General features: G+C 43.7%; 1 protein-coding gene across 5 annotated transcripts in view; it reads left to right on the plus strand.

Annotated features, from left to right (window-relative positions):
* Positions 1-27,439, plus strand: part of LOC106573497 (S phase cyclin A-associated protein in the endoplasmic reticulum) — a 91,524-nt gene that overhangs the window by 27,250 nt on the left and 36,835 nt on the right. For 3 of the 5 annotated variants that reach the window (XM_014148591.3, XM_014148594.3, XM_014148595.3), the window contains 12 exons: positions 10-145; positions 288-399; positions 845-985; positions 1,241-1,396; positions 1,489-1,631; positions 1,778-1,859; positions 2,557-2,709; positions 5,601-5,708; positions 9,542-9,678; positions 13,555-13,617; positions 13,748-13,874; positions 24,043-24,158. In XM_014148591.3, coding sequence (XP_014004066.2) covers positions 10-145; positions 288-399; positions 845-985; positions 1,241-1,396; positions 1,489-1,631; positions 1,778-1,859; positions 2,557-2,709; positions 5,601-5,708; positions 9,542-9,678; positions 13,555-13,617; positions 13,748-13,874; positions 24,043-24,158 — 1,474 coding nt within the window. The remainder of the gene's footprint in view (positions 1-9; positions 146-287; positions 400-844; positions 986-1,240; positions 1,397-1,488; positions 1,632-1,777; positions 1,860-2,556; positions 2,710-5,600; positions 5,709-9,541; positions 9,679-13,554; positions 13,618-13,747; positions 13,875-24,042; positions 24,159-27,439) is intronic. The other 2 variants (XM_014148592.3, XM_014148596.3) reach the window with 1 other exon arrangement.

Here is a 27,439-nt window from a genome sequence, read left to right on the forward strand (position 1 = left end):
AATGTCCAGACTCACCTCTCTCTGCAGCGCGGGAGCCGTGGCGTCGGAGCACCTCCTGGGGGGACATCGTGGAGGAGGAGCCTTCCAGACCACCTGGCCATGGAATCCACATGCACGAGAAACTGTCCTCCCCGTCTCGCAAAAGGTGAGACACACACCCTCATGTCACTCTGATGTTTGTCAGAGAAAAGATCTTGGTGCATGTCAAAGTTCGCTCCTATTTTGAACGACTGGGGGAGAGGACAGGATGGCAGGTGTAAGTTGTTTTTTTCTGTCTTATTTGGCAGAACCATCGCAGAGTCTAAGAAAAAACATGAAGAGAAGCAGCTGAAGGCCCAGCAGCTTCGAGATAAACTGCGAGATGAGAAGACCCACAAACTGCAGAAGCTCCTGGAGAGGGTGAGTGGCCATACAGAGCCAACGGGAAACACCACAGCCTTGCTTAGCCCAGTTCAGCCTGGCCACGTGGAGAGCTTCTGTCAGCACACTGCCAAATAGAATCACTAAATAATAGAGGCCAGCTCTCAGTCTCTCTCAACCCAGCTGGCCACAGACACGTCTGGGAGAGACGTAGCCCAAACTCAACAGTCTTTCATGACGTTTGTTTTTGTTCTCCAGGCCCTCATGAGATGAGTGTGCCCTTCGATAATCTTGAGTATTAACCACATAAGTACATGAAGTGGTGTATATTCACATGAATCCCTGTGGACATCGTACCAGAGCGGGTAGCAGCAAATGCTTTGAATGCAAGACACAATAATAGTGTCTGCCTTGGTTAGAGAATGTACATGAGTGAAATGAGCTGACCCAAGCTGTCTTTCCCTCCCTCTCTTTCCCCTCACAGGAGAAGGAGGTCAGGAAATGGAAGGAGGAGTTGTTGGACCAGCGGCGGAGGATGATGGAGGAGAAGTTACTCCATGCAGAGTTCAAGCGGGAGCTGCAGCTCCAGGCCATAGTGAAGAAGGCTCAGGAGGAGGAGGCCAAGGTACAGGACTGACACCTTGGACTCTGCACACCTAGCTACATGTACAAGAGTTGAAGAATTTTCCAAATTAGATGTTGCTTTTGATAATACTTTTGGACATTGAGAATGTTCTTAAAAGCAAAGAAACAGGATCACAGAAAAAAGTAATGGCAAACTAGACTAAAGGCAGACTAAAAGCTATTGTTATAATAAACACTTTTGTTTTGTAGCTCATTGAGTTAGGCTTGTTGATCAGTCCCTTGTGTCTGTCTGCAGGTGAATGAGATAGCATTCATCAACACTCTGGAAGCTCAGAACAAGAGGCACGATGTGCTGGCCAAGCTGAACGAGTACGAGCAGCGCCTCAACGAGCTACAGGAGGAGAGAGGCAGGAGACAGGAGGAGAAGCAGGCCAGAGACGAGGCTGTACAGGTAACAGTGGACAGCAGCAGCTCCCCCTCTCTGCCTTACCACCACAGTGTACAGTCCCGCTGACTGGCTGTGGTCCCTTTCTGTCTTCCCAGGAGCGTAAGCGGGCTCTGGAGGCAGAGCGGCAGGCACGGGTAGAGGAGCTGCTTATGAGGAGGAAGGAGCAGGAGGCACGCATCGAGCAGCAGAAGCAGGAGAAAGAGAGGGCCAGGGAAGACGCTGCACGAGAGAGGGCCAGGTCTGTACCCCCTGGCTCAGTTGGAATCAACTATCTGTTTTGTACTGTCAAATGGGCCCCTCAATGTGCTTCGTCTGAAATAGATTACCCACCCCTTATCCGGAGGATCTTCTTCTCACTGTTCCAGTCTGTTGTTCTCTCCACAGAGACAGAGAGGAGCGTCTGGCTGCCCTCAGCGCTGCTCAACAAGAGGCCATGGAGGAACTGCAGAAGAAGATCCAGATGAAGGTTAGTGAGGCTGCTGCACAATCTCACTCCTGCCTCAGTTATATCCACAAAGCATCTCCCCAAAATATGTATATCACCGTTATATCAACACATTTTGACATCAAATCAGTTGCTGATGATGTTGCATAAAATGTTTGAAAGGTCTATCATTTATTTTCATCGAACACAATTAAAGTTAACATAGGCCCTAGATGCCTTTAATTGCCCAACTTATAGGCATGCCCAATTTTAAGCTTTCTTTTTTTACGTGTTATTGCATTCCAAAGGGATAACTTGAAATGACTAGATGTAGGTTAATGAAATAATCTAAAGAAAACGATGTGATTATTTATTAGCCTGTGTGGTTATACGCATTTAGGCATATCATGTGAAATAGGGCTCATGTGGAATCATTTTCATAAGCATGTAAGTCTAGAATATTTGTGGAGTGATCATATAGAAATAGCTAAACATTCTTCAACCACTCCAAAGCAATTGCATGTGGAGCAGGAACCACTGACTACTTTTTCTATTATCAAAACACCTGCTGGTAACTCTTAACTGGTCAGGACACCTTATGTACTCTCCTAAAGATCTGTCGACTAGGTTGGACTCTTATGACCAAAGAGGCTTCACGCATAGCTTTTACATTTCCTTGTTGTAAACCAGACTAAAGTCCCTCTTAATCTCATGATCTCTTGGTTGTTCTCCTTCCCAGCATGATGAGAGCAGTCGCAGGCACATGGAGCAGATTGAACAGAGGAAGGAGAAGGCAGCAGAACTCAGCAGTGGCAGACATGCCAACACTGACTATGCCCCCAAACTGACACCGTATGAGCGCAAGAAACAGTGCTCCTTGTGCAATGTTGTGGTATGTACACAAAGTCCCAGTCTGAAATGGTTTTTGATATTTTTTTTTAACCATATGTCTTTGTATTGTTCTTCGTGTAGTTGATGATTGATATTTTGCCCACTTGTCCTTGGCATGTTTCTTCTGACACTAGACATGCACTAGACACCAGACACCTGCTAACATTAGACAGATGCTGACATGCTGAGTAGAGAAAGTATATATACTAAATGGTTAATTGGCTTGATCCACTCTCCAGTGAGAAGTTCACCCTTTTACTTCATTAACTTAATTCCTTGCACTAATTTGTGAGACTGATTGGCTTACATGCTTAACCTAAACTGAAGGGGAAAGGAGCTGCAGCTTTGTGGCAGTAGAGCAGCTCTGGCTGTCCCCCTTGGCAGACTGTATGCATATAAATGCTCATGAGAAGGAGATTCAGCGGATTTTGGAAGAGAATGTATTTAAATGAGGATTTAACTGCATTGATTAAACATGATCTCTGGGGTGGAGATTTATGACTGGGCATGACTGTGCTTTTCAAGTGACGGGCAACAAATCTATTGGCAGGCACATTTATCTGTGACGGACCAGGCCGGCTCTCACCGCAACAAGGTTGCGACACCTTGGAGCTCCAACTAGCATCAGATAAACAGGAGTGTGTGGGGGGAGGGGGGGAATCTTGTTAACATTTCCGATGACCTTGGCTAGCATCTGACACTAGAGATCATCTATAGGCCAGCAGCCAGCACTCTATTTAATGACATTAAACCGAGGCCATCCGTAATGGGCTTTGTTCTAGCCCTTGGTGGGAGGAAAACAACACGTCCACATCAACCTAACCTCACGCTGTTTGTGTCAATTCTTCATCTTCACGCCATGCTTCTGTCTGTGTATAGTCCAGCTCAGCTCACTGTACCAGTGTGTCATTTTCCCAGACATGCCAAACTATATATACTCACTCTGTGTGAGGTGCAAGAACGACCGAAGGGACATTGGTTCATCAGTTGGTGTGAGGATGAATCGTTGTCACAAACAAAAAGAGTACAGGGATAACATATTCTGCTTGATTTAGAAAAGGAATAGACCAACCTCGAGCCAATCACATTAATGTTGTTATGGGCTACATTTGTTCACTGTAAATGTTTGTGTTGAGATGGATCATCCTTAGTGGATCTGTCAGTAACTACTATGCTGTGCTGTCAGAAAGGAGAATGCCATTAAATACAGCCATTACGGCATCTTCAGTTTAACAATGCTCTCATATCTGTCTGACACATCACATGCTGATTTGAAGAAACTACGTGGCTACCCTTGTCACCTTTTGTTCTTAACCACGTCAGTTCATTCCACTAAAGGCCTGTTGACTGCAGTTAAGTTCCTGACACCTACTAAACATCAGGTCTCACTATTTAGTCCGATGGAGGAGGAAGTCTGTCTGATCTTATTGAAAAATAGTTGTAATGTATGTTGCCAGTCAGTAGTTTGGTTTCCATCCAATTGGTGACGGCTTTTCATGCTAATATTCTAAAATTCATATAAAGAAAATATGCACATTTTCCCACCAGTGGTGTTTCCACCAAACGGAATTGTTGCGGAGAAAAGTCTGTGCGTGATGACTTAGTGCACACATCTACTTTTTTACTTAAAGTTATGTACCAATTAAAAATCAAAAGTTCAATGTGTTTCTATTGCATTTTCAACTCTACCGATCGTTTTGACACACACTGTTGAGTTAAATAGAAAATGTGCCTACTCTGGTCTTGACACATGCGCTCTAGCCAACAGCTGGCAGATACAGTGCAGGTAAACTAGTCTACATTATGAGATTATTATGGATAAGAGCAAGAATATTTTTTTATTTGTCAAACAGCAGACAAGCAGCGACTATCATGTCACCAGAATAAGACCCTCAATATTTATTGGAAAGGAGCATCAAGCTCATCACTGTGCACTTTCACCACCCTGTGAAGTTCATCATAACTTATTTCATCTGTAGCCCAATAGTAGTGGGAAGACCACACACCATTTCATCGCCTGACTCCAAGTTTGCTTCGATATGATGGATATTATATAAATATTTGTGCATAAAGGCATTTCCACCACCATTTTCTTCATAGTACATTTTATCAACACTAAAAGATCCCACCATGTCGAACGAACAAACTCTGTCTGCATTTATAAAATTATACCAAAACTACCTGTTTCCATCACAGTTGTCTGGATTTTCTTTTAATATGGTATGGCTTTACTCGCATATAAATTGTGGATGAAAATGTGGTTAGTGGTGATGTCAAGTCACTAAACCTTGAGTCTGTGTCGAGTCCCATGTGCTCGAGCCAGAGTCCAAGTCCAAATCACAAGTTGAGTCACGACTGTCTATGGCTGAAGTTCTAGTCCCAGTGCTCGAGTTCTGGTCCAAATGCTCACAGAGTGCGCATGAACTCAAAATCAAGTTATTTTCTCAGTCAGATATAGTGTAGCGGCAAGAGGAATTATTTAGTCAATACATTATTTTGCTATACCTTTTCCTTTCTTTCTGTGCCACCAAATGTTTGCATATAGGCTGCTGGTAACGTGATCAGTTGTTAGCTATCTAATGAGGTTACATGACTGAAGAAGATGTAGCCTAAACAAGGTGTAGCTGCGCATCATGTGCTGCCAATATTCTGCTTTTCATAGCCTATCCTGTCCCATGTGCAAATACAAGTCACAAGAAGGTGAGTCCGAGTCACCAATGGTCAAATCCAATTCGAGTCACAAGTCATGGGGACTAAATTCGGACTAGAATCCTGGACTCGAGTACTACAACACTGGTTTTAGTGGCCTCCCATGGGGGGGACCCTGTCGACCCTGTCTGCCTCTGTCTCCATTGTGTCCTCAGCAGTGACTTCTGACCTGTGTGTTTGTAGATCACCACGGAAGTGCACCTGTACAGCCACACCAAGGGCAAGAGGCACCAGCAGGCCGTGAGAGACACCAGCAGCATCCAGGGACGGGAGCTCTCAGACGAGGAAGTGGTGCGTACCGCCAAAGTCTTACCTGAAATAGAAAGATACCCCATCCATCCACCATCCCAACAAAAGAATACCACTCAGATATTGTCTGTGATATTAAATCAAGGTTATTTGTCATTTATGACAGGCTCATTATTATTGTTTATGAATCCCATCATATAGAAGCTCTCTCGCAGGTCTTTGTGAGATTATAAATGGGCCCTGAAATGTAAACAGTTAGAGTTCAGTGACTCAGTTGAGGGGGTGACATCACCCCCATGTCTACAGGCCGTTCTGTCACAGAGTGCTTTTCATGGGAAGACTGCTTGTTAAAGGAAGGAGGCTTCTCAGCCTGCTCTGCAGTATGAGATTGCCTTTTCAGCATGCTGTTCTTTGTGAGGCTGACAACTGTTGGTGCTATATGCATCACCTTTGGCCCGAGCAGCTCCTTCATTCAAACCTGTTCTCACAGGCTGATCATTAATCCCCCCACCTTCCACTCTAAATCATTTGCTTTCCAACTGCAGCCCATTTCTCTGTTTGACAGTATGATAAACAAGGCATTTGCAATGAAGGCATTCAAATCTCCAATACAGTACGTTGGCCACAGCCAGTATCACACTATCTCTTCAGACTGCCTTTAAACCATGCAGTGTAGGCTATGCTTTACAATAGTAGTGGCTGGTGGGGTTTGAATTGGCTTAGCTAACGGGTCCAATGTATGTACTATGGATCAGCAGCATGGTGTTTTCTGTGATATAATAGCTCTTTGTTGTAATGGGATAGACATGCTCTTAGCATTTACTGCACTATGTTTCTATTATGGGGTATTCAGCCCTGCTTTTGTTCCATGTTTTCATTCAGCGTTCAAGGTTAATCAAGCAGGAGATAGAGAAATGTCTTGGGATTTTTGTTTAGATGGACTACGCTTGCCTTCCTTTATTTTTATGTCCTGCTCATTTTGGTGTGCAGTATTTAATTCATGCAACTGGCAACTATTTTCTAGCCGTTGGTTCCATAACTCTTGCTGGAATGAAAGATTTTTAATTAAAATGAAGATGGTTGGCTGAACTGTACAGGGTTCACTACATAGTTTTTCAGTGAAGGCGGACGACAGATGCCCCAAAGCTTCATATTTGGTCATCTTCTCCCGTTTTCAAGGACTCACAAATTAAATTGAGGATACAATGATTATCTACAGGGCTGGATCGATGTGCAGAGATAACGGCTGGGATTTGCAATCACTCTCTTTACTTAAACGTATAAGTTGTCATCTGTCCTGTTTTAAGATGACATAGGAAATGTCCAGGACACCTCGTGTTTGACATGTTGGATTTATTTATTGGCACAAAAACGCCAGTGAACTCTCCAAGGGAATACTCATCCCTCCCCAGCCCCTCTCCTGCACCCTCAGCTGGACCTCTGACGGTGGGGCTATGGGACTGACCTGGGCCACCAGAGGGGTCGCTAGGCTGTGGTGGACTCAGGCCTCTGGGTATAAGAGTTGACCTCCTGGAGCCAGCTCTAAATTAGGTTCTTGTTGATGATGAATCCCCTCTGGTGGCCAGAGAGCCCTGTTGAAATACACAGAGTGCCAGCTGAAGTAACCCCGTCTCTGCCAGGCAATCAGAAAAAAAAGTGTACAGAGTTGTAAACTCTTTTAACTAGTCGAAGGAGTGAAGTTGCGGTTCAGATTTCCTGAAAGACAAAAATGTAATTGAAAGAGTTGTTAAGGAACAGCGTGCTAAAGAATTAGGCTCTCAGAGGACGTAGAGAACAAACATTTATATTTTGGGATTATTATCAGTCTGTAGTCTTTCATCTTCATGTGTACTGTGTTGCTAGTGCTACAGGACTTGAATGTCACAAAGCATTCAGCTCCATTTGATAAATAGTCCCGTGAACAGTTGCTTAGATGGTGTGTAACTGGATTCAGTATGCCATCACATTGTACCCAACATGACATACAGCTGTCTGTTTCACACCAAGTGGGAAAGCCGACTTCGTCTTGGACAAAAGAGGTGGTGGGGGAACATATCACTTAGATTGTGCCTGTCTCTAAAGAGGCCTGTTTTCTGGGCACTGTGGGTGTGTAATGATTAGACAGCTCTCTGGTTACTCCCTCCAGAATGGAACACAAGAGAAGCCGTGTGTGGTAGGTATTGTGAAGCAGCTCTGCCCTCAGGCCTGGCTCTTTAGCCCTTTGTCCTCTTGCTTCAGCCAGACACCTGTCTGTCACACTGCCTCATCAGATCACCTGACAAGATACAGAAAATCACTCATAGTTTTAAGTTCACATAGAAGCATTAGGCTATTACGTGATAATCTTTATCAATTAATTATGTACATGAATTAATGTTTACGCTCCCTTCAAACTGTCTTTGATGTGATTTTGAGATTAGTAAAGTCTTTTGAGGTGTTGCTGAAACAATTCTGTTAAGTAAACGGCAGTAGCACAGGAGTGGATAGGCTCTTAGGGAGAATACTGAACAGCTGCCTCTCAAGCAAGGCAGAGCCACGGTCATGACTGAAAGGCTCAACTGAACAATATTGCGCTACGCACGTCGGCACACAAGTGCTTATTTTGTATCTGACTCATTCATTAAAGACGGGTGACATTTATTCAAGATGTGTTCAACTTCCAGTGAAAAAATAGTTTAGATTTTCATGTGATGTTCCCCTAGGTGTTTATTTTTCCCTTCAATCCCTTTAAAATGATGCTACCATTGTATTCCTGTTAGGCCTGTATCTCTACTGATCTGAGAGGAGCTACTTTCTAATCACCCTGAACCTCCCTCTGATTGATCAGGTTGGTCACGAATCAATAAGTCAAACAAGTAAAGGAATAAGAATTGATTCTCGGTCCTGTTTATGATTTCTGTTATGACTCCTGGATTGCTGAGCGCTTTAGCATGTGGTTAACTCTAGGTCTTCTCTATTTGTGCTTATGATAACACCTGTCTTTCAAGGGTTTCATCTGAAACCCCTATTCAAGCAGCAGGTGCACTGCCAAAACTTGACAAAAAGGAAGGGCATGCCACACGCAGCATAGGCTGCTGAATGGAAACGGTTATCTTGTGGACCATCCCATCCTCTAGAGTTTTGGATGACAACATAATTGGGTAATTGGTTTCTTGCACATACATCATGTTCTTTTAAATTGGATTACCTCTCTCTGTCTCCTGGTGGAGATATCAGCTTGATCTGATCTGACAGGCCTGGTGTGGTGCACACTAGACTGGAAGCGACGCCTCTTCCCCCTTCAGCATTACCATGGGTATGTGGCTTCAAACGAACAGCAAGTGTTGCAGATGCCCTGATAATGACCGGATACAATTGCTCTGCCCAGGGGTGTATATGCCACACAATGGACATACATCTGCCATTTCAATGGATAAGCTTCTACTTCTAGCAGATTGCCTGGGCTTAGATTCAACTGCTTCTTTTCTATTGTGATATGGACATAGTTAGCTACATGTATATTTTGGTAGAACAGGTTTTGTGTTCCCAGTTTAACTGCCTACAGCTCTGAAGATCCTTGTTTTAGTTTGATAGACTATCCACCCAGTCTATGATATCCTTGTGGTGATATGGGTGAGGTCACAAAGGGGACTGCAGGCTATATAGCAAATATTTGTGGGTGCTGGCAGCAGGTGACTCTCTCAGTAGCTGGATGTTATGTCTACGGAGGGAATATGGGACCCTAGATAATTACTCCTGTCCCATAAGGCCCAATTCATTGTCACACCTTTGCACTTTTCTGTTGAACCCTTTTTCTTCCTCTCACTCCTTGTATGTCCATCTTGATTTCAGAATGAGCTAATGAGATTGTAATTAAATGTTTTCATGCGTTTCAGGAGCATCTTTCCTTAAAGAAGTACATAGTGGACATTGTGACGGACAACACCGTCTCCTCTGAGAGTGTGAAGGACGGAGAGGAGAGGCAGAAGGCACGCAAGAAGGCAAAGAAGCTCCGCACACGCATGAACTCCAGGTGATGCGTCCATCTGTCCCCTCTCTCTTTCTCTCTCTGTGACAGAGGACAACGTTTCCTGCGAGGAGACGCTTTATGAGTGACGAGGAGATGGAGCGCAGACGTTATGTGCATCACAGCTGTCCAAAGAATAATACTGATGAGCTAAATTTATGGCCACTTTCTGTGATTGAGGAGGAAAACTGGGAATCGATCTGAGGGCCCAGGCTTTCACCTGTTAAGAGCTTTCCCCCTAATTGCTGCCACGGTGCTGCCAAAACTGAAGCCTCCTTCAGTGTACAATAGTATGTTCAAGTATGTGTAAACCATGCCTATTTTTCTTTCTCCGGGCTATTGATTTTTAAATGAAGTATCAAAGAAAATCAATAGTAATCAACAAATAGGAGGCAACGCGCCACTGTGTCAGATCCCAAGCATGGGCTCAATCAGTTTAGTAGCCTGTCACAACAAGGGAGGGAGGATGGGGTTTGGGGGCAGGAGAGGGATATGACAGAGTAGAGAAAAAGTTGTGGGATGAGCTATTTGTCACGGGGCAGGTTGGAGTGTGGGTGCCTGGGGGGGTGCAGCACCAGAGATGACATGCGTCTCTGAGCCACATCCTTAACTCTTACTCACACACAGTCCTGTATTGTAGTCACTTTTATTACCAGGACACTCACACGCATTGTGATGGATCCATGTTTGCTATGAAGTCTATTTTTAGCAGTGCTCGCGAACATTTTAACTGAACACAGCTGGTCAATATATGTTCCCCCTTAACATTACTACTGTCGCATTTATTTGTATTTTTTTATATACCATTTTTAAATAATAGTACTTTGCTTTCAGTGAAATGTAGAATTGAGTATTGCTGCTGTTCTCTTATGGAAGGGCTTGGGGCTGAGAAAACACCAACATAATCTGCCTGTTCACTGTCACTCCCAGGCACAGCCCTCTCTCCAGCCTCAGCCCCAACCCGAGCCCTGCTGAGACTAGCACTCAAAGGCACAAGGCTTTCAGAGGTAGTAAATAACACAAAGCCCCTGCTAGCATAAAGGTGAGCAGCTCCACTGCTGGGTGGAAATGAGCCGTTTTATTGAAGCGTGGCAGGGTGTCTGTAAAATGCAAGAAGTTTTCATTGGACTCTGGGGCGGGCTTGTACTCCCCATCATAAACTACTGAACACAGTTTAACCCAAATGTTTGCGGTTTGGCTGTCTTTCCTTCAGTCATATAGGACTGCTTTTCTTTTAAGAAAATATGCTGTTGAAAAGGCATGTAAGTAGCATATCATTTTGTCAGGATGCGTTCTGGACTTTAAAACAAGGATTTGGAAGTGTGTACCTGCTCCTGTAGGGCAAGCCGTTTGGCTGTAGCCCACTTTGTGTGTTTCCTTTGGCTGGGAACAGAGTCCGTAGTGTGTGAGTAGAGCTCAGAAAGAGGTGGGCACACAAAGACACCCCTGTGTGCAACCTGGAGAGGTGATCATAGCCTTACTCGTTTCACCCAGTGGAGGAGCTGGAGGGGTCCATATACACATGCACACCATGTTCCTGTGAGATGAGGCCCAAGGTAAGCCACTAGAGATTTCATGCTCATCAAGCCAACTTACTCCTAGTTTAAACAACCTGTCCCATTTGGGTGCACAGTGTAGAAGTCCACTCTGACGATTTAGCTGACGGTTTAGCTTCTATCCATAATGCGCAGTGTATATACAGGAACACAGCATCAAACAGTACACACTTAACCAATTCAGTTTTATACTGTTATTTCTGCCTCCAAAGGTAGACATTTTTACAGCATTGGCTCTGTCAGTCAGGGCCAGTTCAGATGAATAAAGAAGCTTGATTAATTGATTATTAGTTCTGCATTGTAGATTTGTGCTTTTTCCTTTATTGCTGTTTACTAATATTTCTAGCCGCAGCCCATTTAGCCGGGCCTGCTGCGGTGAATGATGAATCATGATGAATGGCTCAGCAATTGCTCCCCGTTTAACCTGGGTGGGTGTAAACCTGTCAGAGATTAATATTGTAATATCAGAATGACAAACAGGCCAGGTATAGTTCAGTTTCTGGTGGAAGCGAGGCAGCAACATTTTTTTTTTATTCAGTTGTCTTTGAGGACATAGTAAATAATGTGATAGAATGATTGACCTCAGTCACCCAACTAGCCGTTTTGCTGGTCGGTTTACTCAGAGTATATGTGTATATATATATATATATATATATATATATAAGTGTGATTTTTGACAGTGGAAACCTGAAAAAACTAGAAACTATAAAAACTGAATTTACCAAAAGATAAAAAGACACCCTTTTTGAGATTGCGCAGAGGTTTTATTTTTCCCTCCAAACAACCAATGTAAATATGATATTGCCAAGTTAAAATGTGATTGTGAATGGAGGGTAGGTCATTATGGGATACTTGCTCAGCCCACAAATGAAAAATAACATTTAAATGATCAGGACTGCGGTCCACCAGTTGAGAATGCAGGGCTCCAGACCAACTTTTTTCACGAACTATTTCAGTTTATGGATAATGACATCCAAAAAATGACCTGACCTGTATCCCATAATGTACCTGCATTCCATACAGAACCAGCCTAATAATGACTAGCCATTTTTTAAATGAGTATGCCCTTGCAAGGCTTGACATTCAGGTACTCTTTCCCGGGCCAGTATTCTTTTCACTCGGGCCTTTAGCTTTCAGTTGGTACTGGCCCGGTATGCCACTGGCAAATTTACCTGAATGTCAAGCCTTGCAAGGGCATACTGATTGTCCTGAATACAAAGTGTTATGTTTGGGAAAAATCCAACACAACACGTCACAGAGTACCACCCTTCATATTTCCAAGCATGGTGGTGGCTGCATCATGTTATGGGTATGCTTGTCATTGCAAGGACTAGGGAGTTTTTTTTTTGGATAAAAAGAATACAGCTAAGCACAGGCAAAATCTTTTAGAAAACCTGGTTGACACTGGGAGATAAATTCACCTTTCAGCAGAACAATTACCTAAACCACAAGGCCAAATCTACACTGGAGCTGCTTACCGAGATGACAGGAGCATACATTTCTGACTGTTGCTCATTTGAGATATTTCTCTGAGGGATAAATGTTTGCTAATTAACCTTAGAAATAGTAAACATTGGTAACTCCCTAGTCAGTTTACCTAAAGCTTTTGTCTTCGCTGGGTTTAATTCTTGGCTTTAATTCTGAGCTGGATTGACATTGACAGTGTTTATGATCTCCTCTATCTAGCTGATGCTAATGACTTTAGCCTTGTTCTGTCAGGATAGGTCTGTTCCTCTGGGGAAGCTCCACCTGTCCTCTTCTGGGATCTGTTAGTTTATCAGCTGCTTCCTGACCGTAAGACTTTCTGTCTGTTACTGGGATCAATAATAGCTCTTATCTGCTCTGGGATGCTAACTGACTGTCTGACTGATGGACAGAGATGTTCTGTGTGCTACTAGTAGAGCCTGTCTTTGCCATGTCTGCTGGTCTAATGCCACAGAGAACAGTCCTGATGACCGCCATAATCTTTGAATGTCCGGGATTCAAAACACTGATGTATTTCCTACCCAAGTTAACGCATACCATTCATATTTATTTAACAATACAGTTGAACAGAGAATGTGATATGCCATTGTAAAGTGATGAGGGTGGAATGTCATTATGAATGAAAATAGTAGGTTGCAACGAAGCACTATGCCCCTGTAGAATTAATGCATAATTTATTTTGAGCCAAGTTACCAGGGGAGAAGTTGACAGGCAAAATAAACACTCAGTCTTAACCTGACCTTTTTCTGTTCCTTCAGACTTTTTATCCTCCCCTGCCTTTTTAATGAAAGCTGGGGCACTCTTTTCCTCTTATTCAAAGAGTTCTTCTGTTCCTCTGTAGGGCAAAGGAGTATGAGACGTCAATGGAGGCAAAGACAGTCCCCGACTCCCCATACAAGGCCAAGTAAGTTCCCAACTACACATTTAGGCATTCTATCTCTTCTATTTAACTATAGTGAATAATGATACAATGATAATTATGCATGGATGGATGGATGACAGGACTTAACCTCTCTCCCTTTCTTCCTCCCCAGGCTCCAGCGTCTGGTGAAGGACTTGGTCAAGCAGCTCCAGGGCCAGGACAGTGGTCAGTGGGCCAACACCAGGGTGTCAGGCCTGGACAGAACCCTGGGAGAGATCTCTCGCATCCTGGAGAAACAGGTACATCACTAACACCTAGCTGTAACACACTACTGAGACTTGCTCCTTGTCTGCTTGTCTGCCATTCTGTCAGAGCTTAGAGTCAGAGTGGAGTGGTGTTAGGGAGGGAGGGGGGGGAAGTTCTCTCAACTGCGTTCTGTTTGGCTGCAGCTCTGTCTGTGTGTCTCTCAGTCCTAGTGTAGAGTATCAGTTACTCCCCAACTCCTTGCCCTGGGTTATTTGTAATGCAGGCCAGATTAGCTACGTGTTTTCATTGGCCACATGTTACTAATAGAGGAGCTACCCATCACTGGACAGGCAAACATTTGTATGATTCAGAAGTATTTGTGGGTTTATACAATTACATAAGGTTTTCCTAGAAGATGTAATCCAAAGGATCTCAAGTTACAACGGAATATAAGGCAGGAGTCTTCAACTTTTTCTCGCCCAGGGACCCGCTCCCAGGCAAACCATCGACCCAGGGACCCTCATCATACGTTAGCAAAAAAATCTACAAAATCATCAGGCGAATGATAATGGCAAGAAGAAGTAATTAACCTTTTTAAATGAATAGATTTGGTAGATGTTTTTTATTTATTATTTTGACCTTCCCACATTATAATTGGAAGAGGAAGTGTAAATTCTAACAGTCTATAAGCTCGAAAGGTAACTCAAACACATTTTCGCTAAGAGCAGCTGTGTAGCTGGTTAAACAAAGGTTAGCCATGTGTTGGCAAAAATGTATGTCCAAGTCAAGAAAGCTTACCAGCATCCAGCTGCACTTACCACACTGGTAGCCTATTCACGGGTGCTTTTTCAAAGCCTATGTCAGATACTCCAGTGGGTGTAATTGGCTCCAATGAGAGTAATTTTCTCAATATTAGGAGTTGAAAAATAGTCATCTTCATTAGAAATACATGTTTCTCTTTTCTACTATAGGTATGTTATTCTAAATGTGTTTATTATGTTGCTAAAAATATTCAGAAAACATTGAAATAAATAAAACATTTGCGGATACCCCCCACCCCCCCGCAGGGCCTCGGGCCGCGGATCCCTGGTTGAAAACCCATAATATAAGGTATTCCATTGACATTCAATGCTTATTTAGAAGGCTATGAATGACAGACATTGATGACAACAGTTGACTTAAATCAATGTAATGAATATAAGAGAGACCCACTGTAGAAGATGGGCTTCGTTGGATGCCATTTTAAGGAGTTGAACTGAGTTCTATTGACAGTGAAGCCCTGGCACACCCAGTGTGTGTTCATCAATAAGGGGGATGAATGGAGCACCTGTCACTGTGTTTGTGAAGGGGAGAACATACAGTGACAAGCCATCATTCTCCTGCCAAGATGCGGTTCAAGGCATCATAAAGCACACTGTGCATTTTGGTGGGCGGGAGGATAGAGAGATGATGGTGTCTGGTCCTTGATGGGGAGGGGGGGGGGGGGGGAGAGAGAGGCTATTACTGAATTTCCCCAGAGGGAGAGAGAGGTGGCAAGGGAGGGTGGCACAGCACAGTGTAATTGGAGAGGAGGAGTCCAGTGTGATAGTGTTCAAGCTGTCGCTAACAGGGGGGGCTGCTCCCCTCAGCTCCATACTCTCCCTATGGGAGGTCAGGGGTCACTGGGCCAGGAGCCCTCTTCCATTCAACACTGGGATTGGTAGGTCAGCCAACTCTGTTTGGGCTTTACCGTGTGGTTAAAGCTCTTCACATATTTATAGAGCATTAAAACAACTGAGGAAAGCCCTACTCTGCATTAGTTTTGGTTGTGTAGAGGGGTGGAAGAGCTTAATCTAGACTTCATTCGGTATGGCTGTTAAACTTCTCCCCCGTTAGCCCAGCCCAGAGCAGAGTGAGGCCTGGACTGAGGGGGTGGGGTGGGACATGGGGGCCGGCCTGTGAACCAGCCTGGGAGGCACTTCCTCCTCTAATCCCTGGACAAAGTCAAATAAATATAGTCTCCGTCAGCATGGGTGTCTGCCCCCTGAGTCGGGACCGTTTAGATTATTTGACCTAACAAGCATCTCTCGTGTGTAATTGACTCACCTAGAGATTTGTTTTTCTCTACGATATCTGATTCAGTCTCCACTTTCTCTGCTAATTCCTTAGACAACACCCAACACTCCCCCCCTCCAAGGCAGCCTTAGTCAGGCTAACCACCCCCCCCCCTCGCTGCTGCTCTCTGGGTTGGGCCTAGTCTCCGACCCCAGCATGCCTCTCCCTCTGTGACCACTAATGGTTTATTTTGTGTCAAACTAGATCTTTTTGTTGGGGAGTGGAGAGCTTTTCCCCTCTATCATTTTTCTTCAGTATAATTTCTTAACTTTCTTCTCTCTTACCTTGGTAATGAGCTCACATATTTACACACTGGCCCAAATGTTTCTCACTGCTTTCAAATAAAGGCTGGCCTGAGATGGACAGCGTTTATGACACTTGAGGGACTGTCAGAAACACTGCGCTCTGAGAATGGAGACTGTATTTACATTTTCATTTGCCAGCTGTCATGGGCTGGTTGGGCTCCCCTTCGTGGCTAACCAGTGGCTGGTTCTACCTGGGATGTGGACGTGGGGGATTAGGGGGAATGGAGTAGCAGAGTAACAACAATATGGGGCCTGAAGGAGCCTGCCTAAAGTTGACGGATGCAGCCAAGATCAGCGGTGTCCGAATTTTGTGAAAGGCCCAGGTTCCTGAGTGGTGCAGTGGTCTAAGGCACTGCTTCTCAGTGCAAGAGGCATCACTACAGTCTCTGGTTCGAATCCAGGCTGTATCACATCCGGCCGTGATTGGGAATCCCATAGGGTGGCACACAATTGGCCCAGCGTCGCCCGGGTTTGGCCAGAGTAGGCCATCATTGTTAATAAGAATTTGTTCTTAACTGACTTGCCTAGTTAAATAAAGATAAAATAAAATATACACTACCGTTCAAAAGTTTGGGGTCACTTAGAAATGTCCTTGTTTTTGAAAGAAAAGCACTTTTTTTTTGTCCATTTTAAATTAACATCAAATTGATCAGAAATACAGTGTAGACATTGTTAATGTTGTAAATGACTATTGTAGCTGGAAACGTCTAACTTGTAATTGCATAATTGCAAAAGGGTTTTCTAATGATCAATTAGCATTTTAAAATAATAAACTTGGATTAGCTGACACAACGTACCATTGGAACACAGGAGTGATGGTTGCTGATAATGGGCCTCTGTACGCCGAAGTAAATATTCCATAAAAAATCAGCCTTTTCCAACTACAATAGTCATTTCACACTAACAATGTCTACACTGTATTTCTGATCAATTTGATGTTATTTTACTGGACAATAAAATATATTTTCTTTCAAAAACAAGGACATTTCTAAGTGACCACAAACTTTTGAACGGTAGTATATACAGTTGAAGTCGGAAGTTTACATACATTTAGGTTGGAGTCATTAAAACTCGTTTTTCAACCACTCCACAAATTTCTTGTTAACAAACTATAGTTTTGGCAAGTCTGTTAGGACATCTACTTTGTGCATGACGCAAGTAATTTTTCCAACAATTGTTTACAGATAATTCACTTATAATTCACTGTATCACAATTCCAGTGGGTCAGAAGTTTACATACACTAAGATGACTTAAAACCGCTTTGAAAATTCCAGAAAAGGATGTCATGGCTTTAGAAGCTTCTGATCGGCTAATTGACATCATTTGAGTCAATTGGAGGTGTACCTGTGGATGTATTTCAAGGCCTACCTTCAAACTCAGTGCCTCTGCTTGACATCATGGGAAAATGAAAAGAAATGAGCCAAGACCTCAGAAAAAAAATGTGTAGACCTTCACAAATCTGGTTCATCCTTGGGAGCAATTTCCAAACGCCTGGAGGTACCACGTTCATCTGTACAAACAATAGTACGCAAGTATAAACACCATGGGACCACGCAGCCGTCATACCGCTCAGGAAGGAGACGCGTTCTCTCCTAGAGATGAACATACTTTGGTGCGAAAAGTGCAAATCAATCCCAGAACAACAGCAAAGGACCTTGTAAAGATGCTGGAGGAAACCGGTACAAAAGTATCTATATCCACAGTAAAACAAGTCCTATATCGACATAACCTGAAAGGCTCAGCAAGGAAGAAGCTACTGCTCCAAAACCGCCACTACGGTTTGCAACTGCACATGGGGACAAAGATCATACTTTTTGGAGAAATGTCCTCTGGTCTGATAAAACAAAAATAGAACTGTTTGGCCATAATGACCATCGTTATGTTTGGAGGAAAAAGGGGGAGGCTTGCAACCCGAAGTACACCATCCCAACCGTGAAGAACAGGGATGGCAGCATCATGTTGTGGGGGTACTTTGCTGCAGGAAGGACTGGTGCACTTCACAAAGGAAGGAAAATGATGTGGATATTGAAGCAACATCTCAAGACATCAGTCAGGAAGTTAAAGCTTGGTTGCAAATGGGTCATCCAAATGGACAATGACCCCAAGGATACTTCCAAAGTTGTGGCAAAATGGCTTAATGACAACAAAGTCAAGGTATTGGAGTGGCCATCACAAAGCCCTGACCTCAATCCTATAGAAAATGTGTGGGCCGAACTGAAAAAGCATGTGTGAGCAAGGAGGCCTACAAACCTGACTCAGTTGCACCAGCTCTGTCAGGAGGAATAGGCTAAAATTCACCCAACTTATTGTGTGAAGCTTGTGGAAGGCTACCCAAAACGTTTGACCCAAGTTAAACAATTTAAAGGCAATGCTACCAAATACTAATTGAGTGTATGTAAACTTCTGACCCACTGGGAATGTGATGAAATAAATTAAAGCTTAAATAAATCATTCTCTCTACTATTATTCTGACATTTTCACATTCTTAAAATAAAATGGTGATCCTAACTGACTAAAACAGGGATTTTTTTACTCTGATTAACTGTCAGGAATGATGAAAAACTGAGTTTACATACACCTTAGCCAAATACATTTAAACTTCCGACTTCAACTGTATATATTTTATTCCTGCACACTGAATGCAATTTCCACCTTAGACTAGTATAGTGGTCCTGTAGATGAAAATCATATATTTCTCTCAATTCCTCACCCCCTTGGGGAGGGTTTTCTTTGTTTCACCTGACTTAGATTGGGAGTGTTAGTGTGTCATAGATCTAATTTCTCAAATGTTCGTTTAAGGAACTTGTCAGAGGAGACTAGGAGAACCAAACTGACATGATGGACAAGTGGGTCAGGAAACGTATTATTTTTCCACGATAGTCTGGTCCGGGCCTCACATTAAGCATTCAAATTGATTAGTTAATAGGTTTTTTTCATGTGATGGGGGCGGGAAAAATGCAATACAATTACATATCGGGATTTTATTTTTGATGGTATATCATATCAAATAGTTTTGACAATATCACAATAGTATTTTTGCGCTAGTTTGCTGTACCTGCACAAGAATTCCAGTATTTTTCCTTCATAGCTTGTTCTCTATCTACTTTTTAAATAGGGAGCAAAATAGTTTTCAGCACTTTTATTTCCATGACTGATCAAAAGTTATTTTTTATCATGGCTCTCTCTTGTTCCTCTGCAGCAGCAATGTATTTGGAACATCGAATCGTAATAATCACAGTATCGAATCGCAATACATATCGTATCGTCAGCTAAATATTGTGATAATATTGTATCGTGAGTCCCTGGCAATTCCCAGCCTTAGTTTTTTAACAACCAGGTTAATTACAAATATTTTTTTAAGAAATTGCATATTTTGTGAAGATTAGTATCATTTTTGTATTTTTTTTTTGGGGGGGGGGGGGGGCTAGGGATAAGGATTATTATACTCCAATGACTTTCAATACTTATGTTGTCTTACCCCTATACAAGAAGTGTCAAGATTTGAATTATAGGTTTATGTTTATTTAATCTAGTCTTGAAAGCTATTGGACTAGCCCAGAAACATGTATTTAAACACATGGTTCTGGATTAGCCTACTGTAGTTGATTCGGTACGTCGCCAAACCGTTTACCATAACAACTAAATAATTCCAGGTAACTACAATTATTTGCTTCCATCCTTGAAGGATTTTACTACAGTAAATGAATAGGCAGATTTACGTTGGCCAGAATATTATCCATTCATATTACCTGCTCTTGAATGGGCCCTATTGAATACCGCCCTTATTATGAGTTCAGAAGGAGTAATATGTTATTTATCAGACAGCCTAAAGCCTTTGTTGTTGCTGCCAAAGTGAGTAAAAAAAGTCATGGAAATCATTTAATTTGACTACATGTTTCTTACCTAACCAGGACAGATTTGCTTGAAGTCTATGAATATTTTAGTTCATATGTTCCCAGGATGGCTTACTCTTTGTAACTTTAATCAGGGTCATACATTGAAATCCCTCTGTGTTGTAGTTCCTCTATAGGCTGTGGTTTCTGTGGTGTGTCTGATTTTGCGCCTCGCTAGTCCCTAATGAATGTCAGTCCAATTTATAGAATAAATTCCACCAGAATTGTTTCCCATTTACAGTCTCCCAACCAATCAGCCCTCTTTATTGTACCAAACAGCATTCCATTACACCCGATAAACATATAAACTCTTACACTCTCTCTAAATGTTTACCCCAGCAGTCTTGTTGTGGTTTGTCTCTCCTCCCGTACATGCTGATGCTGGTTTAGACTACTCAACTTTTACTCCTCACAGGCTTTTTTTGTAAGTGTATGTCTTAGTCATGGTCCAAGATGAAATGCATGTACGATAGTGTATGTCTGCCCCGCTCACTCCATCTGTTATATTGCGTGATGGGCAAACCAGTTTGAGGCTGTCCTGTGTCACACCCATAATGAACTCCAAGCCAGTTGTTCCCCAGCGTCTGTTTGTGGGGCCAGAGGATCGGGGCTTTCCCCTCTTCTGTATCCCCTCCTCCCTGTCTTTGTGTCTAATTAGAGTGGCTGGTGGGAGGTGACTACAAAGGGATGTCCTGCTGGCCCTCCCTCTCTCTCTCCCTCTCATCCCAAAAGCACCTCTGTCACAGACACAGGAATTAGCAGCTGCCTGGCCTTCTGATTAGCTGGGGTAATAATGGTCACCAGGGGTAATAATTGTTTAAGATTCCTCCAGCTGTATAATTCAGTTTGGACTCGGCTGTCTGTCCTTGCCCCCTCACCTTTCCTCATGTCTTCAGTCATGTTGGGGGTTTCTCTCTAGAATAAATGAGCCCCTCATCATATTACACTGTCACCAGAGTGTCTGCTCCTGAGTGGCGCAGTAGTCTAAGGCACTGCATCTCAGTGCTAGAGGGTTCACTACAGACCCTGGTGCGATTCCAGGCTGTATTGCAACCGGCCATGATTGGGAGGATCATCGGCGGCACACAATTGGCCCAGCATCGTCCGGGTTAGGGTTTGGCCGGGTTAGGCCGTCATTGTACATAAGAATTTGTTCTGATCTGACTTGCCTAGTTAAATAAAGGTTAAATAAATAAAAGTCTGGCAAGCAGAGAGTGACAGGATGCAGACAGATCTCACACTGCTTCATAGGAACATGGAATGGGAGATTAAGTGAGATGTATCTTTGTCTGTCAGTGCAGGATACTGCTGTGTTTCAACATTTTAGTTTTCATTCAGAAGCGAGTGTTGAGCCTCTATCAACGGGCAGCCACTGTCACCTTGTTTCAATGTGTACAGCCACTGTCACCTTGTTTCAGTGTGTACAGCCACTGTCACCTTGTTTCAGTGTGCACAGCCACTGTCACCTTGTTTCAGTGTGTACAGCCACTGTCACCTTGTTTCAGTGTGTACAGCCACTGTCACCTTGTTTCAGTGTGCACAGCCACTGTCACCTTGTTTCAGTGTGCACAGCCACTGTCACCTTGTTTCAGTGTGTACAGCCACTGTCACCTTGTTTCAGTGTGTACAGCCACTGTCACCTTGTTTCAGTGTGTACAGCCACTGTCACCTTGTTTCAGTGTGTACAGCCACTGTCACCTTGTTTCAGTGTGTACAGCCACTGTCACCTTGTTTCAGTGTGTACAGCCACCGTCACTAATCATATACAAACTTGTTGAAAAGATCTATCAAATGCAGATGTTGTGACCATGACTTTGGAACCAGAAGCCTGTTGGCTATATGAAATAATCGTTTGGCAACAATAGATACAACACTTACTACATCACACATCCTATAGAGATCTCACCTTAACGTTGTTATACAGTTCCCAGCGTGGTTCAAGGGGTTATTTAATGAAAAACAGCTATATTGTTTCCCTGTATGACTCAGTTACTGTACCTGAAAAAGTAAGTTCCAGAGGGTTCAGTTTAATATGGCGTGTAATTCCGCTGTTCTTGCAATTTGCTCTCTTTAGTTCTTGCAGTTGAAATGTTATTCTTCATTGATCGGGAACAGGAAGGCCTATTATTCCTGCTCTGCTCTACTGCCATCCACAGTACTGAGGCAGCAGAGTATAAAGTCGTATAGCTAGTGAAACACCACAGAGAGGACCACTCACTGAATACTGTACTGTTTCCTGCACCGATAACACCAATATTGATAGCCTAGATCTGATGGTGTGCTTTTGAGAAATGAATGATTGTATATCTCCACATCAGCAGATTGGTCTCCTCTTGGTCCTCTCTGGTAGGGATGCCATGGTTATTTCAGATGTAGACTACCTTAAGATGTTGCCTAAAATGATTGGAGGTTAATCCTCTCCACCCATTCTTCTTCTTTTCCATCGCCACAGCAGATTGATCTGTCAAGCTGCCAAGGCAGACGCAGCCAAGGTGTCCCAGTCTGGCTTTAATGTCAGACAGCCAGGACTGGGCAGGACCCAGTTAACTCCCTTAGAAGACCAATTGATTACTAGCATGAAAGAGCTGCCTTTTCTCATTTAGCCCAGAAGCTTTTAGATGGGCGTGTTGATAGGTGAGTTAAGAGTGGGTTAAACCCAGCTCAGTGCTAGAGGTTGGTCTCTTACAAACAGCATACAACTACACACGGTGCTGACTGGACCATTGGAGAGATTTCTATAATCCTCAGTGCAGGAGCTTTTCTGGTGTGCTTTTCAGTGTGTTGGTCCAAAATACTTTAACCCTAGCCGAGTTCAGTGTTTACTTGTCACCGGATCCTGAGGACTTGTGCCTTGGTACTCCGTGTGAGTGACAGATGAAGGGCTTATATATAATTTTGCAAAGCGCTTCCTCAATGTGTTCAGGCTTGTTGGCAAACCCCTTATCTGTGGAACAAAAACACGTTGAAGTGCTTGGATTTAGAGGCTGTCACACTACCTGGGAGACGGTGACCTCATTAGGTGTAGAAGCAACCTCCAGTGTACCTCCGTCCGTCCTTGCGTGATGTGGTGAGGTGTGCACCCCCCTGGCTGTTCCGTCCGTGTGAGGAAAGCCCTCCATCAGCACCCACTCCTCCCCTGCAGCCCCTATCCTCCCGGTCGACCCAGGCACTAACATGCCTGATAGCAGCCGCTTGCTCTGGGCTTTGGAGCTGTTGATTTATGGGACTGTGTAGCTGCAGCAGCATCTGACCAAATGCCAAGAGCTCTGACTCGTTTCTCCTATCCTAACAGCAGGGCACGGCCCTCTTCTTATTTAGGGCTGTTTGATCGCTAGCTCTATGACTCACTCTATGGACCACCGTATTGTGTTAGACTAAACATGTTGATCAGTTTAATGATGATAATTGTTTACTATACATTTTAAATCCCATGTGCTAGCCTCAGCTGGGTGCACTACCTCGGTCAGAGTTATAGCTGTTTTCATATTGGAATAAATAAACAGTCAATTCAGCATGTATCCAAGACTCTTATCTTGATTGATGATTTTCTTTAGTAGTTTTTGTTTGATTTCTCAGTTATTTACTTTTCTACAGTCTCTCCTCGGCCTATGTTTGTGAGCACAGACCACCGTGTGTGTGTGTGTGTGTGTGTGTGTGTGTGTGTGTGTGTGTGTGGAGGTCTGCAGAGTAACTGTCCTCCACTGAGACTTGGCTGGAGTGGGGGTGGAGCGCTGGGGTTGTGCACTTTTGAGATTTAACAGGAATGCTTTGGGGATCGCTGTGTTTTTCAGATTTCACTCCTGACTCCCCTTTGGAAGTGGGAGGTGAGGGGAAAAGAGCAGTTGGGTCCCCAGTGAGAGCAACGTGATACCCTTGTCCATCCGGCATCCTGTTACCTGACTGCGGTTCTTGTTCTCTCCCTCCACAGAACAATGAAGATCAAGTGGCATTCCAGGTGGGAGGGGGACTTTCTACTCTGGAACAGATTCTGCAGCTAGTCACTGCAAACTCCACCCCCACCGCAGTCTCACGCATTCCAATCAAGTGAGTTCCAGCTTTTACATTCAAATACAGCTAACCTAGTCTCCACACACACTGTCTTTTGATAGACTTTCTATTCAGATTAGAGGGTTTTACACAAACTACACTATATATACAAAAGTATGTGGACAACCCTTCAAATTAGTGGACTAGGCTATTTCAGCCACACCCGCTGCTGACAGGTGTATAAAATTGAGCACACAGCCATGCAGTCTCCATAGACAAACATTGGCAGTAGAATGACCTTACTGAAAAGCTCAGACTTTCAACGTGGCACCGTCATGAGATGCCACCTTTCCAGCAAGTCAGTTGGTCAAAGTTCTGCCCAGCTAGTGCTGTTATTGTGAAGTGGAAACGTCTATGAACAACAACGGCTCAGTCGCGAAGTGGTAGGCCACACAATCTCACTGAACGGGACGTCGAGTGCGGAAGCGTGTAGCGAGTAAAAATAATCTGTCCTTGGTTGCAACACTCACAACCGAGTTCCAAACTGCCTCTGGAAGCAAACGTCAGCACAATAACTGTTTGTCGGGAGCTTCATGAAATGGGTTTTCATGGCTGAGCAGCCGCACACAAGCCTAAGATCACCATGCACAATGCCAAGTGTCGGCTGGAGTGGTGTAAAGCTCGCCGCCATTGGACTCTGGAGCAGTGGAAACGTGTTTTCTGGCGTGATGAATCACGCTTCACCATCTGGTAGTCCGACAGGCTTTAGCGGATGCCAGGAGAACGCTACCTGCCCGAATGCATAGTGCCAACTATAAAGAGTGGATGAGGAATAATGATTTGGGGCTGTTTTTCATGGTTCGGGCTAGCCCCTTAGTTCCAGTGAAGGGAAATCTTAACGCTACAGCATACAATGACATTCTAAACGATTCTTTGCTTGCAACTTTGTGTGGCAATAGTTTGGGGAAGGCCACTTCCTGTTTCATCATAACGATGCCACCGTGTAAAAAGCGAGGTCCATACAGAAATGGTTTGTTGAGATCGGTGTGTAAGAACATGACTGGCCTGCACAGAGCCCTGATCCTCAACCCCATCGAAATCCTTTGGGATGAATTGGAACGCCGACTGCGAGCCAGGCCTAATCGCCCAACATCATGGCCCGACCTGCTTTTGTGGCTGAATGAAAGCAAGTCCCCGCAGCAATGTTCCAAAATCTAGTGGAAAGTCTTCCCAGAAGATTGGAGGCTGTTATAGCAGCAAAGGGGGTACCAACTCCATATTAATGCCCATGGTTTTTGAATGAGATGACGAGCAGTTGTCCACATACTTTTGGTCAAGTAATGTATAATGACACTATGTTTAATACAAATTGTTCATGAAGGGTATGTGGCTGCTGCTTGTGGCTCTGTGAGGGTCATCGTCATTGGTCATAATGCATCTTGCTGACCTCTCGTGATGTCACCTCTGCTGAGACAGCCAAGAGGAAGTGTACAGGATGTCAAATTACTCAATTTACTTTAGCTGGAACCTCCACGGTCCCCATACAATACAACTTCATGAATCCATTGAAATTGACATTTTTGTATTTTTTTGGTCCTTTCCATCCCCCATATTCCCATACTCTTCACAACCAATATCCTGGCCTATTGCTGCTCTCATGACTCATGAGCCGACATTTCACTGTCTGTCGTCCAACCAGACCTCCACTTAAAACCCATGAGCCTTACCAGCTGCTGTGTAAGCCTCTAAAGACATGTTCCACACTCTGACCTCCGTGACAGCTCTCCTCTGTTTACAATTTGTGATGTTTTTGCAATTGCGTAAAGTGAGTGAGGTAACCTCAGGCCTTCCTTTTATTTATCTTTTTATAGTGCTCGTATCTCAATCAATACTTTCAGAATGGATCATGAATAATAATGCACCCTTTTTAGAAGGAGAAAGGGATTACATTTTGGTCATCTATTTTGTGTTCATTCTTTTCTGTTGATATACAGAAAGGCCATGTGTCTAATCCATCAGAAGGACTCTGTCGTGGTTTTGAGTTGTGGGTCTGGAGTTAGTGTGGCCTGCCAGTAGATAACCTCGGAAAGACCGCCATTCTCACAACACTGGAACTCTCTAATGGACTGGAATGGCCTCTCTCCTACACTCATTAGCATTTACTGTTTCCCAAACCTCCACTAATGGACAAATGCTTCTTATATTTCTAATGCTTTTAAATACTTCCATCTCGTGTTTATAGATTGATTTTTTTATTCACTCAATCACTAATCCTGGAGAATTTGAAGCGGACTTCCGTATCGTGAGGAATTTTATTAACTTAAATTGGGGGGACAGGTTTTTACTTGTAGGTAGCTAGGAGTCTTTTGCTCACAATTGGACTGTTTCTGCTTGTTGAAGCGGGAGACTACACCCCCACACACTGTTGTTCCTACGCTTTGAGACAGCCACTTGACGTACAGAGGAAGAGGAGTTGAATAAGATCAGAGGTACTTCTTTCATCCTCTGCCGGGCTCCTAGTCCAATCCAGAGCTGAAGTGTGCCATGTCTAGTGACAAAGGAATGCCCTCTCTGTTACCATCTTTCAGGACTCAATTACCACCTTGTCTGAACATGTTGAAAATAACTTCTTCAGATCTTCTAGAAATATACATAAGACTGAGGACAACTTTAATTAAGCTTGAAGGGGCAGGTCACTCCTGTGGCGTTATCACAATTAGGAATGTTACAATGTAACCTTCCTAAAGTAAAGCTCAAGAAAGTTATCCAGTTCTGTTGACAGTTCTTAGTATGTGTTCCACTTGATAAAGTGGTATTATATGTTGAATAGTACATAATAACAGTATATTCATGATGTTACCAGTGGCAACGCGGACGACGTGTTGCCAGTTCCTGTCTACCCAGCACCTGTGGGCTCAGGTTGTGATAGGCTAGCTGTCTTTGGGCTGTCTCTGCTCTCTCTGTCCTCCATGCGATAGAGTAGAGTGCTGCCTCAGGCCTGAGGTTGTTGTTGGGCCCCTGAGAGCGTTGAGCTTGGGTCATAACTTGCGATAACCCTCTTCCACAGCACATAAATCCAGCCCCTCAGACACGTCCAGCCCACACTCATAGTAGCCCTGTACATGGCTAAACATGTATTACACCCACATTCATTCTATATAAACACACACATTTACAATATAGAGGAAATGTAAGGGAGTCAGGGCAAGGGATTGGAATATTGGGAGCCAGTGACGTGATTCAACACAAGGACATGGCCCGTCTGTCCACTAATCACTGTTGTTCATCTGGGTGGCTGTATGGCCTAATGGTCGGCGTCTGTGAGATAGACGCTAACC

This window comes from Salmo salar, chromosome 16 (genome assembly GCF_965601325.2).
Source record: "Salmo salar chromosome 16, fSalSal1, whole genome shotgun sequence".
Lineage (NCBI taxonomy): Eukaryota > Metazoa > Chordata > Actinopteri > Salmoniformes > Salmonidae > Salmo > Salmo salar.